At 44.7% G+C, this 13,667-nt stretch overlaps 1 protein-coding gene across 1 annotated transcript in view; it reads right to left on the reverse strand.

The window, feature by feature from the left end:
- golga2 (golgin A2) overlaps positions 1 to 13,667 on the reverse strand; it is a 100,082-nt gene that overhangs the window by 40,257 nt on the left and 46,158 nt on the right. Inside the window, exons 13-19 of the mRNA XM_085965416.1 lie at positions 12,636 to 12,694; positions 12,386 to 12,527; positions 11,376 to 11,465; positions 10,686 to 10,691; positions 10,469 to 10,570; positions 8,855 to 8,942; positions 1,489 to 1,625 (exon numbers count right to left, since the gene is read on the reverse strand). Coding sequence (XP_085821542.1) covers positions 1,489 to 1,625; positions 8,855 to 8,942; positions 10,469 to 10,570; positions 10,686 to 10,691; positions 11,376 to 11,465; positions 12,386 to 12,527; positions 12,636 to 12,694 — 624 coding nt within the window. The remainder of the gene's footprint in view (positions 1 to 1,488; positions 1,626 to 8,854; positions 8,943 to 10,468; positions 10,571 to 10,685; positions 10,692 to 11,375; positions 11,466 to 12,385; positions 12,528 to 12,635; positions 12,695 to 13,667) is intronic.

Genomic DNA, 13,667 nt, shown 5'->3' on the forward strand with positions numbered 1-13,667 from the left:
GCCTTCACTACCCTATCTGGAAGTCTGTTCCACATGGTGATCACTATTTGTGTACGCAGCTTCCTGACATCAGTCCTAATTTTGCTTTCTACCAGTTTGAACCAGTGTCCCTTGGTCTGCTAAAATAACTGGCACTAGCTTTCACGTCCTGTAGCAACACTTCAATTTTACTTTCACTCTGAGTGAGGAGCCATCTAGTCTCCAGGCAGACGGTTATAATGGCAGAGCTGAGATGGAGAATATTACTACCTCATGGGTTCAGACCCACACCTCATCATTTTGTAGCACCATGCACTATTGCATTATATATAGTGTTACAAATAGCATTTCAATTATTTTACCCTATCTATCATTGTTTATTCTTTGTACCTCATCCAACTTTTTCTCCTCCTCTGGTTGTTGACTCCTCACTGGGATATGGTTCCATGGGTTCTGGCAGCCCTCGAGGACGCTCTTCATGTGCGAGCCGAGATAGCCAGCGTTGACAGGCTACTTGACTGTGGAGCACATCACAAGCTGAGCTTAATTTCGCCCTTGCCCAAGGTCCATACGTGTGCACTCGACAGCGAGTCACTGAATCACTATTAGGAGTGGGGATCCTGGCTACATTTTCCCCATCTTAAACTAGCGGCACTGAGGCTAACTATAGTGCCTCAAGCTAACACAAATCTGGGGAAATCTAACTTGGGCCTGCCAGGCTTCGAGGGCTCCGTGCTACACCACGTGCACCCATTAAGCCTCATGGGGAGGTGGAACAACAAAGAGCTGCAAAGAGTTGTGATCCAGTTTCTTGAGTTCTTTTTGTCCATTGCTTTTCTTTCTTTTGTTTTAAAGAACATTTTTTCTTCAAGCCCCCAGGGGGTGGGGAAAGAAGGAAGTAAATTATTCTCTCCAGTGTGTCAGCCGTGGCTCAATTGGTAGCACTCTCACCCAAGTCAGAAGGTTCTGGGCTCAAGTTCCGCTACAGAGGCTTGAGCACAAATTCTAGGCTGACGCTCCCAGTGCAGTACTGAGGGAGTGCCGCACTGTCGGAGGTGCCGTCTTTCAGATGAGACGTTAAACCGAGGCCCCGTCTGCCCTCTCAGGTGGACACAAAAGATCCCGCGGCCACTATTTCGAAGAAAAGCTGGGGAGTTCTCCCCGGTGTCCTGGCCAATATTTATCCCTCAATCAACATCACTAAAAAAACATTATCTGGTCATTATCACATTGCTGTTTGTGGGAGCTTGCTGTGTGCAAATTGGCTGCTGCGTTTCCTACATTACAACAGTGACTACACTTCAAAAGGTACTTAATTGGCTGTAAAGTGCTTTGGGATGCCCGGTGGTCGTGAAAGGCGCTATATAAATACAAGTCTTTCTTTTTCTTCACAACATTCTGTGCGGTTCGGCTCAGTCAAACCTCCTCCTGAATGCGTTCTTTAAGATTCATGTCTACTGAGAAAGTCATTCCCCCTCCTCCTCCGAATGACGAGGGAGCTCCTCTTACCTGTGCCTGATACTGAGTGTACAACTCCTCCTTCTCCCGCTGCAGGCGCTGAACGTCCTCCTCCAGCAACCGCTCTTGCTCTGTGGGGCCTTCGGGCTGTGGTGTGGTCTGGCTTTCGCTGGCCTCACATTGTAGTGCTGTACAACACAGGGCACAGTCAGCATTATAAACTCAACCTTCCAAAATATATAAACCATCCATTCACTATGAAAAGGGCCACTGATTTACACTGACTAAATAAGTCACATTCTCCTCTAATTATAAAATATTAGGATTTTTATCGGGTGTTTTCAGAATCATAGAATGTTACAGCTCAGGAGGAGTCTGTTTATCCAGCACACCCATGCCACCTCTCAAAGGCTCAGGCCAACATCCCCAGCATCGAAGCTTTGACCACGCTCGATCAGCTCCGATGGACGGGCCACATTGTCCGCATGCCCGAAACGAGATTCCCAAAACAAGCACTCTACTCGGAGCTCCAACCCAGCAAGAGAGCCCCAGGTGAGCAAAGGAAACGCTTCAAGGACACCCTCAAAGCCTCCTTGAAAAAGTGCAACATCCCCACCGACACCTGGGAATCCCTGGCCCCAAGACCGCACAAAGTGGAGGAGAAACATCCGGGAAGGCGCCAAACACCTCGAGTCTCTTCGCCGGGAGCAAGCGGAAGCCAAGCGCAGGCAGCACAAGGAGCGCACGTCAACCCAAGCACCCAACCCAGCCGTCCCTTCAACCACCGTCTGCCCCACCTGTGACAGAGACTTTAGGTCCCGCATTGGGCTCATCAATCACCTGAGAACTCATTTTTAATGTGGAAGCAAAGTCATCCTCGGTTCTGAGGGACTGCCTAAAAAGATTATTAACCGAGATCCATTGCCCCATACTCATAATTTTTTTACTTTTTCAAATATTTATCCACTTTCCTTTTAAAAGCTATTTTGGATTCTGCTTCCACTACTGTTTCTGGGAGCGCATCCCATGTCCTAACAAGCCTCTACAGTTTTTACAAAAAGTTTCTCCTAACCTCTCCCTGGTCTTGGGACGTTTTATTACATTAAAGGCGCTATATAAATATATAAGTTGTTGCTGTTGTTGTCATCTATTGGTGATGGCCTTAAATTTATGGCCTCTATAGTTGCCAATCTTTGCATTCAGAAATGTTATCCTTTTTCTGTGAAAATTGCAAACCTATGGCCTTAACTAGAAAGAAAGTTGGCTTCTTACTGTAAATAAACCTATAAAAAGCTGGTACAGTTGTAAGAATACAATTTTAAGACAGGAAATTTAAAATGCAACTCGATTGTTTGTTTCTGTAAAGTTTTTTTCCACTTTGCTAATTTTTTTTTTTTTTTTACCTTGCCCCCTCTGCTCCTGAACTCTATCTAAGGATAAGGGGTAGGCCTTTTAGGACAGAAATGAGGAGGAATTTCTTCACCCAGAGAGTGGTGAACCTGTGGAATTCTCTACCACAGAAGGCAGTAGAGGCCAATTCATTAAATATATTCAAGAAGGAGTTGGATATATTTCTTAAGGCTAAAGGGATCAAGGGGTATGGGGAGAAAGCAGGGACAGGGTACTGAATTTGGATGATCAGCCATGATCGCATTGAATGGCGGAGCAGGCTCGAGGGGCCGAATGGCCTACTCCTGCTCCTATCTTCTATGTTTCTGTTTCTGTCTTCTCGCCCGCTGGCCTACATTGGCTCCCGATCTGACAACGCCTCGATTTAAAAATTTCTCATCCTTGTTTTCAAATCCCTCCATGGCCTCGCCCCTCCCTATCGCTGAAATCTCCTCCAGCCCTACAACCCTCCGAGATCTCTACACTTCTCCAATTCTGGCCTCTTGCACATTCCCGGTTTTAATCGCCCCATTGGCGGCCGTGCCTTCAGCTGCCTGGGCCCCAAGCTCTGGAACTCCCTCCCTAAATCTCTGCACCTACCTCTCCTTTAAAAAGCTCCTCAAAACCCAAGATTTCACCAAGCTTTTGATCACCAATTCTAATCTCTCATGTGGCTCGGTGTTAAATTTTGTTTGACAACGCTCCTGTGAAGCACCTTAGAACATTTTACTACATCAAAGGTGCTGTATAAATACAAGTTGTTGTCCGTATTGTTACCAAGTTACAGCTCCATAAAGACCTTGCTCAACTGGGCATTCCATGTGCGAGCAAGCTGCGATTGGGGAGTGCACAGCAGCCAAGCCCAATTCTGACCTCATCCAACATCCACAGTCATGCACCCATTAGGCTGATGTCACTGGATAGCCAGGAGTGAGAACTCTGGCCTTTTCGTTTACCTTCTTAGTGGCACCCTGACTGAGATCAGCTTACTCAGCACAGAACGGTGACTGAACCAGGGACCTTCCTGCTCTTTCTGACTCAGCTACTCGCTGGGCAAACTTGCTGGTCCAGCAGCAGAACATCCCTCTTAATGGACCCCAACCTTTTAAATACCACTGGAAATTGAGCAGTAGGAATCCCAACTCCAATCTTTGGCACTGGGAAACCCACGTATGAGTGGCAACCAGAAGACTTCACACACAAGCGGCAGCACCTCCCAAACCTGCAATCTCTACCACCCAGAAGGACAAGGGCAGCAGGCGCCTGGGAACGCCACCACCTCCAAGTTCCCCTCTAAGTTATGCACCATCCTGACTTGGAAATATATCGGCCGTTCCTTCATCGTCGTTGGGACAAAATCCTGGAGCTCCCTCCCTGACAGCACTGTGGGAGCACCTTCACCACACGGACTGCAGCGGTTCAAGGTGGTGGCTCACCACCACCTTCTCAAGGACAATTAGGGATGGGCAATAAATGCTGGCCTTGCCAGCAATGCCCACATCCCAGGAACTAATTTAAAAAAGACATCTAGCTGTGTTACACGAGGTGTTTTTACCATCATTACTGATCCCCTAAAGGAAGTCAAGACACCCCTAAACCTTAGAATCGGTTCCACCTGATCACTGTAAATGAGTATTTGACTCCAAGTTAGTCTTTAAAAGGATATCTTTGATTTGGGATCAGAGGTAATCTAAAAGCCTGGTTTAGCCCTACAAAGAATGCAGCACCAGAAATTTGCTTTAACTGTAGCTGTACAACTGTGACTCAAACATGCAAGATGCCACACCCAACCAAAGCTTCAGTCAACATGACTTCAGTAGTCAAATTAGGTTTGCTAAATTACCTACACTTAGGCACTGCGCTTCCTACATTTCAACAGTGACGACACTTCAAAAGTACTTCATTGGCTGTAAAGCGTTTTGGGACGTCCTGAAGTTGTGAAAGGCGCTATAGAAATGCAAGTCTTTCTTTAAATAAAGGTTATGGGAGTCTTCTGGCTGCTCACACTGGTGATACAAAGAATGCAGCTTCTCCTGGGGTCTAAAACTGCCTCAATCGGTCAGATCAGTGTTTGCCCATCACCTTCTTTAAGCAATGAAGGCAATTATTGGAAATTCTGAAACCAGCACGTTGGATTCAAGATGCTTCGACTCTGCATTAAGACATTTAGAAACACGAGGCAGGGGCTAAGAGGAAAGGGCAAAAACACAAAATCTGAGCACAACTATACTGCCAGGAGGCTTCAATCCTGGTCAGCAACACATTTAGCTCTTACGAGTCAGTGGATACAAAATTCTCATCTCGTCACACATCTTGATCTTTGGTAGCCTGTGACAATCTATGTAGCTTGACAACAACTTAACTTTGAAAATTGATAACAAGTACACAGATTATCTGACCACTATCTTATTGCTGTCTGTGGGATCATACTTTGTGCAATTGGCTGCTGTGTTTCCCACATTACAACAGTGACTACACTTTTTTTAATTTTTTTATATAAAAGTACTTCATTGGCTGTAAAGGGCTTTGGGACGTCCCGTGGTCATAAAAAGCGCTATATAATTGCAAGTCTTTCTCACACATTTCAGAAAAAGAGTAATTTGCTGTTATCCAAATCCAGATTACACAGCACACTGCTGCCACATTAAGATACTGTTCACTAGAAAAAATATGATTTGGCTTCGGTGGCTGGCCACTGGAATTTTCTGAGTACCGTTCGAAATAAAAGAGCCCCTTTTGCTATCAGGCTCCCGGTCTAATAATCAGGGAGTTACAACATTTCTCTTATTTTTTTTGCACTCATCAAGGTGAGGTAGGTCAATAGTGGGGAGCAGAACCTGCTACCATTTCATTTCAGGCAACTCATGGCAGCATTAAGCACTCCCAGGTCAGCTACAGCATAATCCGATACAGAGCAAATCTCTCTCCGCTGTGCCTCAGGCCCAACCCCTGAAGAGCACCACCGACTGCGCCATGGTCATTTTTATTTTCATTATCCACACCAGCCAGCCTGTGGCTTCTCCGAGTGAGACTGTCAGGTCATAGAATCTTACAGCACAGGAGGCGGCCATTCGGCCCATCGTGCCTGTGCCGGCTCTTTGAAAGGTCAATCTAATTAGTCCCACTCCCCTGCTCTTTCTCCATAGCCCTGCAATTTTTTCCTTTTCAAGTATAAATCCAATTCCCTTTTGAAAGTTACTGCTGAATCTGCTATCACCGCTCTTTCAGGCAGTGCATTCCAGATCACAACAACTTGCTGCGTAAAAAAATTCCTCCTCATTTGCCCCCCTGGATATTTTGTCAATTTCCTTAAATCGGTGTCCAGCCATGCCTCAGCGCCTCCCGAGTCAGAAGGATGTGGGTTCAAGTCCCGCTCCAGGGACTCAAGTGCAAAATCTAGGCTAGCACTCTAGTGCAGTACAGAAGGAGTGCTGCACTGTCGGAGGTGCCGTCTTTCAGATGCGGTGCTAAACCGAGGCCTTTTATGGATGTTAAAAAATCCCATGGCACTATTTCAAAGAACAGCAGGGGAGTTCTCCCCGGTGTCCCGGCCAATAGTTATCCCTCAAGCAACATCTAAAAAGCAGATTATCTGGTCATTATCACATTATTGTTTGTGGGAGCCACATTGACACGTGACTTCACTTTAAAACAAATACTTCTGGCTGTAAAGCGCTTTGGGACACCCTAAGGTTGTGACGGGGCTATATAAATGCAACTCTTTTGTTTCTTTTTATTGCTAATTACAGGAAACTTTGTGCTATCCGGAGGTTGAATGTCCGGCAACTTCGATCTAACGGCAGAAATTAGCAGCCGTTTTGGTTAGGTTTTTTTTCTTCTCCTAGCATTCTGTTCACAGGCAGGCTCTGGAAAGCGTCTTTGTAGCTTAGCAACAGCTTCAGAGACGCTTCCAAGGTACGGGCCGAGTGTTTACAAGCTGTTGCTGAGCAACAGTGTTTGTTGTCAAATACGGAGATGAAAAGCTCCTATCTGATAACATTGACGCTGGTCTATCCGGAAGTTTTGAGGCAACGGCAGTAGCTCGGTCCCGTGGGTGCCGGATAGCACAAAGTTTCCTGTCGTGCCAAGTTAGGGGCAGTTTTACTCTTTCGGGACTGGACTGAGACTGTTCAAACTAATTTCTCCTGGGACCCTTACAGGGAGCAGGCAGAGAAGCCTGGATATGAACCTGGGTCAGGAGAGAGAAAAGCCAGCCACTGTGCTACCCCAAAACCTCACCCTCAAAAAAACTTCTGATGTGATTTACTGGTTGATTGTAATGGTGAATTACCCAATCCAACCATGGGAGGGAGCTAAACATCAAGAACGGTGAATTACCCAATCCAACCATGGGAGGGAGCTAAACATCAAGAACAAGACAGCAACGATAACCAGTGAGCTTCAACTATGCAGGTCTTTAGCACTTAATGAAAGAAAAAGTGAGAATTCTTTACAAATATGCTTTTAACTAGTAGGTGGCAACTGTTTAATCTTTTGGCCCTCTACGTTATCACAGCATAACCTTCTTTGTAGGGATGCTCGACAGAGAGCAAGACCTTGCTCTGTAAATAACCCCCTACAGCTGAAGGGAGTTCTTTTGCTACTCCGATTTGATTTTTATTGCTGACTTCATATGTAACTCTCAAAATATCCAAATGATAATGAGCTTTCTGTAGTCCAGTGTTCTGAAGATGTTCCAGGAAATTACCTATTTACAGGAAACTTTGGTTTATCTGGAGGTTGTATGTCTGGAATACTCGATCGAATGGCAAAAATCAGGAGCCGTTTTTTTAGTTCTCGTTCTTTTTTTTTCCCCAGTCAGGCATTGCAAGGTCTGTATCTATAGCAACAGCTTCAGCTAGAGACGCTTGCAGCTGCAGCCGACTCTTTAGAAGCTGTTGCTAAGCAACTGTGTTTGTTGTCAGATACGGAGATGAAAACATCCATATGCTTCAACATTAACTTTGTATGTCCGGCAGTTTTGATAGTTCGGCAACACGCCGGTCCCATCATTGCCGGATATCACAAAGTTTCCTGTACTCCCTGAAAACCAGATCAGGCTCCCGCTCTCCTACCCAGAGGTGCGTGTGTGATTACAAGCAGCCATTTCAGAAGGGAGAAGACAAACACTGGATGGGGAAGGGAGAGGAAAGAGAATAGGAGACCCAGGCATCTCACATGTTTAGGTCATCCTCCACTAAAAACAATAGTTTTCCTCTCAAATTGCTATTGTTAAAACCTACTGACTGTCGCCGATTACAAGGTGTTGCCACAAATCTCACCAAGGTCAAAAACGCCTCGATTTTAAAATTCTCATCCTTGTTTTCAAATCCCTCCTTGGCCTCAGTCCCCCTTCCTATCTCTGCAAGCTCCTCACATCCCACAACCCTCCGAGATCTCTGCGCTCTTCCAATTCTGGCCTCTTGAGCATCACCGATTTTAATCGCTCCACCATTAGTGGACGTGTCTTCGGCTGCCAAGGCCCCAAGCTCTGGAATTCCCGCCCTAAACCTCTCCGCATTTCTCTGCCTTTCTTTCCTCTTTTAAGATGCTCCTTAATTCCTACCTCTTTGACCAAGCTTTTGGGCATCTGCCCTAATATCTCCTTATGTGGCTCGGTGTCAAATTTTGTTTTAGAACGCTCCTGTGAAGCACCTTGAGATATTTAACTACGTTAAAGGCGCTATATAAATACAAGTTGTTGTTGTAGGGTCACATTGATCTTGCTCATCGATTGGCAAAGAAGAAGAAGAATAAAAGAAACTTAAATTTATCAAATGCACAAAGAGAAGATGCATCTGGGCTAATGTTGTATACAAAATAATTTCCGTATGTCACAGGTGTCACAATTACAGTTAGTGCCACTTGGTGTAAATCACTTCCAATGTGTATAGGTCAGTGGGGTACAGCAATATGGCAATGCAGCAAGGATCCCTTATCTACTGAAGGATGCTCCAACATGATCCAATGAACACATTACTGCAAGCCAAAAATGTTTAGCCCATTGCCGTAGAAACTATAGAATTACCCGATCTGTTCTGAAGATCAATCAATGAGGCCTCCAGGTCCTGCATATGGTTGAGATTGCGTTCCTTCTCCTCTGAAAGTGCATTTACCTGCAAAGACAACATGATCAATGGCTCTGTGGAGACAGTAGAGCCTAGTTTACCGATGTGCGTTCCTAGAGAGGAGCCACACCTGCTAGAAGTGCACATTGGGAGATTGTGAAAGTGCTTCCCATGATTATCCATCCAATAAAATTAATTACGGTCTTTAAGAAAAGAAAATATTTCAGCATTGCACACAAGCCAACAATTGCACACCAAGTATGCATTACAAAGCTCTGTAGAGTGGAATTTTTGCAAGCGTTATATTGCACTCCATGCAAACTTGGTGGCTTTTTTGGGGGGGGGGGGGGGGGGGGGGGGGAAGGTCCGACACCTCCAGTCTCCCGAATTATACTGCTACTTTTGTATTGATTAATTCTGAAGTAGTGTGGGGGTACACTAGCATAGTGGTTATGTTACTGGACTAGTAATCCAGAGTACTGGACTAATGATCCAGAGACAAGTTCAAATCCCACCACGGCAGCTGGGGAATTTAAATTCAGTTAATTAAATAAATCTAGAATAAAAATGTTCCATCAGTAATGGTGACCAATTGTCGTAAAAACCCATCTGGTTCACTAATGTCCTTTAGGGAAAGAAATGTGACTCCAGACCCAGTTGACTCTTAACTGCCCTCTGAAATGGTGGCCTGCTCAAGGGCAATAAAATGCTGGCCTCGCCAGCGACGCCCACATCCCGTGAATGAATTTTTAAAAAACTGCAGCTCATTGCTCTGAGCAAGTGTCTCAGAAAGCAAAGTGTCGTCACTGGCACGATGGCCCGAATGGCCTCCTTCTGTGCTGTATGAATCTTGCACAATGGCTGCCACTGTGATTCTGGCCATGACAGGTGATCTTTCAGCCTCCAGCTGCAGGTCAGTCATTGGCCTTTTGTCATTGCGAGCCTGGGTGGTCCTGCCCCAAACACCAGGGAAGGTCCACAACCAGAATCATGCAGTCACCAATGTAACTTTCAAACAAGATTTAAAGTAATTGGCAAAACAAAAGGCAGGGGAGTGGGGGAAGATGAGGAGAATGTTCTTTTAATATATATATATATATCCAGCGAGTTATGATGATCTGGAATGCACTGCCTGAAAGGGTGGTGGAAGATGATTCAATAGTAACTTTCAAAAGTGAAGTGGATAATTAAAAAAGGAAAAATTTGCAGGGATACAGGGAAAGAGCAGGGGAGTGGGACGAATTGGAGAGCTCTTTCAAAGAGCCAGCACAGGCACGATGGGCCGAATGACCACCTTCCGTGCTGTAAGATTGCATGAAATCTTGTGCGTGCCAAATCTGTCTGCACCAGAAGGTGGCAATCAAGGGAACCATCCACACGTTTCCAACGGAAACAATCCCATAATATTAACAGGGTATCAAGTTTAAACTCTAAAAACTAAGCACATTACCTATGCAGGAGCACATTGCTATTTTTTTTTTTTAATCGTGAAACACAGCAAAATATTTCATTATCCAGCGTGGATTGGAGCAACCTATTCAATGACGGGCCTAATTCTTATTGTTGCTACTTACTTGTGCTGCCAGCTGCTGAACTTTCTGCTGCCAAACACTGCCCTCCTCCTGTAGCTTCTGGGCGTACTGATCTCTCTCAGCAAGGAGCAACCGTAGGGGATTCTGACAGCTACAAAACAGAATGGCAGTGGAGTTTCAAGATTCAGTCCACGTTGGTCAGTTTTATCCCCGCCCCTGTATTCTTTTTTAAAATTCACTCCTTCTACGTTATTGAGACAGACAGCTCAAGTTAACAGAATGTGTGATTTAAAACCCTATTTTCTTCCAAGCGTGATTCTCCTACTGATATAGCTATGGAAATGTGAATTTAGAAATGCATTACAGCCACAAAGTGAGCAAATAACTCTTGACATTTATCCTGAAGATTCAGCCATCCTTCACGCAGGCTAATAGGCTTCAGTTTATTGCCTTTTCAATGATAATCTTATCCAATTCTACATAGGCATACAAGGTTTGGGTACCCAAATAACCCGGGGTTGACCAATTGCACACAAAATAAAGTAGCTAGTGACTAAAATTATAGTTCCAAAATCCATGCAGACCACAACATCTTCCAACAAATTCCCTCACACCAAGTTCTGTGCCCGAGCTGGTAGTTCCCACCATGATGCAGTCATTGCTACACTTCCCAGTTGTCCTGTCAAAAGCACCAAGTGTCTCCTTTCCCGCACTCCCACCACCCGCCCCCTTTGCATAAGGAACAGGATTCCGCACATCTGCAGACTCTTTTCCAATAGTAGAACTATTTCCGAGATGCGGAATGTACAGTCTGTAATCCTCTGCTGTTGTCCGCTACGCCCACAGGGAACTGGCTGAATACTAATCGCATACACAAAAGTCAAGAACTCCCTCATCTTGCATATGGATTGAAGCCCAGCTTGGCAATTTTCGACCATATAATCCTTACTTGCATCATCTGTGCCTCTAAATGAGCTCTTTCTTCAAGAACCAGGTGCAGCTGCTGGTTAGCATCTGGAAGCCCCGACTGATTTGAGAACTGGAGGAAAAGATACAAAATAAAATGATTCTCACTAAAATACCATAAACTTTGACCCGCACATAATGAACATATACTGCAACATTCAACATAAATCCTTAAGTGTAACTGATACCATGAACCCTCAATTGTATATCATAAATAGTTCAACGTGAAATTCTGTGGCAAAGAAAACCAGTTCGTTCCCATCAATTAAATGCTGTGTTGAGTCCAAAATACAAATAAGGTCTTGTTTTTGGTGCCATACAATTTTTTTTTTTTTTTTGAGGAATAAAAACTTATTGGGAAGATCTGGCAGAGCCCATCTCTCCTAAACCAGTTACTTGAGGTCCTCTAACAGTGAGCAACAACTGTTAGATCTCAGCTAGGCTGTTAGATAGAGGGCAATACCAACATTTTGGGATGCGGAGAAGGCAGAACAATCATACCAATTTGTAAAACCGATAAAGGCTGATGAAAATGCAAAGGAGCGTCCTTCCCCGGCTAAAAATACACAAATGTTGTACCATAGGGTAAATGTAACCCCAGAGGCAGTGCACGAGCTTCCTTGAACAGCCTGCAAAGCTCCGCCAGTTCCTGTTGCCTTTGTGATTGCGTGCAAACCCAACGTCGGCACTTTTTGCATTTCAGCTCTTTGAAATTCCTGGGGCCTGGAGGACTGGAAAAGGCTGCTCCCTGATTGGGTGGATGCTGACCAATTAGACTTTTGAGTCCTTCAGGCCTAGGAACCTCAAAGAGCTGAAGCGTCAAAATTTTCCAGCTTTGGAGAAGATGACAAGACTAAAGGGGGAGAAAGGTTCTTCCTCCCTCCCCCTTCAACAAGTGTCTCAAGCCTTTAGTGCTCGATGTATGGGTCTGCCAAGTGAATCGCTTCGACCAGGACAGGGGAAACAATATTGGGGGAAAAAAATTCGTCCTACCTGCTGAATCATCAACTCGGCCATTTCCAGTTTTTTCTGTAGATCTTCAATGTTGTGTTTCACAGAGTCATTTTCCAATACCTTGGAGCGCAACTGTTCTGAGAGCTCCGAGTTCTGTTGTTTAATCTCTTCAGTCATTTTACTGCAAATTTAAATACAATTAGTTTGCTCCTCGGTTAGGCATTTTTAATAATAACTAAATCAGTTAACTTAAAAGTTTATATGATCAACACTTTTTTTCCTAACTCACTTTAGTCTGTATACTTCTTGTTTAAGATTGTCTCTTTCTTTTTCAAGTTCTTTGCTGAACTGTGAAGAGAAGATGTTTTCAATATATTAAATACACAGTGTTAAATCTGTGAGTTGTTCAAGTAATTAATACTCAGACTTAATCAGTAACAATAAAACAGGTCTTTACTGGTTGGAGGTAGGGACTACACGTAGGTCTTTACTTCATGCCCACAGGCGGGAACTGAGGGGAGATCAGTACCCACAGTACTATTTATACCCCTATGGCCAGGAGTGGTACTGCGTATCACTACGCCCAACAAGTAGTGCAGTCCTGTCCATAGGTTCAAAGTAGCACACATATTACATACACAACATTCCTCCCTTCCTAGCTTTACAGTCATCTCCCCATTTAACATAACGTAATAACATATATACATATATAACTTCAGGGTTACATAACAGAATAACATAGATACATAGATAACTTCATGTCAAAACAGATCACAGATTCAGTCTCTGCGGAAAACAGTTCACAGATTCAATCTCTGTGGTGGAGTCGGTTCACGTTGCTGGAGTGACTCATTCAATAGTCCTTCCATGGATTTAACAGTTTGAACTTCCGAACTGAATTGGCTCCATTCGGAGGGACCACGTGTGTGATCTGGTAGAGGTAATAATGGTTCAGATGGGTCATCTTCTGTTTCGACTTTTCCTTTTCTGCTTCTTGGAGACTCTCTGGGCTCCACTGTCAGCTGCCAGCTGCATGCGCAGTTCCTCCTTCTCTCCCTCCTTTTTCCGTAGTAGAGCCACCTTCTCCCGATGTTCCGTAGACTTTCGGTGCTCCTCCATGATTTCTGTATGGTGGGAGTCGAAGTTACAAGTTGGGCAGGACAGGACATAGTAATATTCGGTGTCGTCCTGATCTAGGCCAGCGAGAGGGTCTTCTATTTCCTCCATACCCAGCTGGGCGTTAGCCAGCTTTTGTTCCAAGTCCAGACATCTTTCCTGAAGAGACTTCTTCATGCGTACCTCTTCATCCAGCTTTTTCTGG

Source organism: Somniosus microcephalus, chromosome 23 (assembly GCF_052327205.1).
Source record: "Somniosus microcephalus isolate GS21.2 chromosome 23, FLI_Smic_1.0, whole genome shotgun sequence".
NCBI classification, from domain to species: domain Eukaryota; kingdom Metazoa; phylum Chordata; class Chondrichthyes; order Squaliformes; family Somniosidae; genus Somniosus; species Somniosus microcephalus.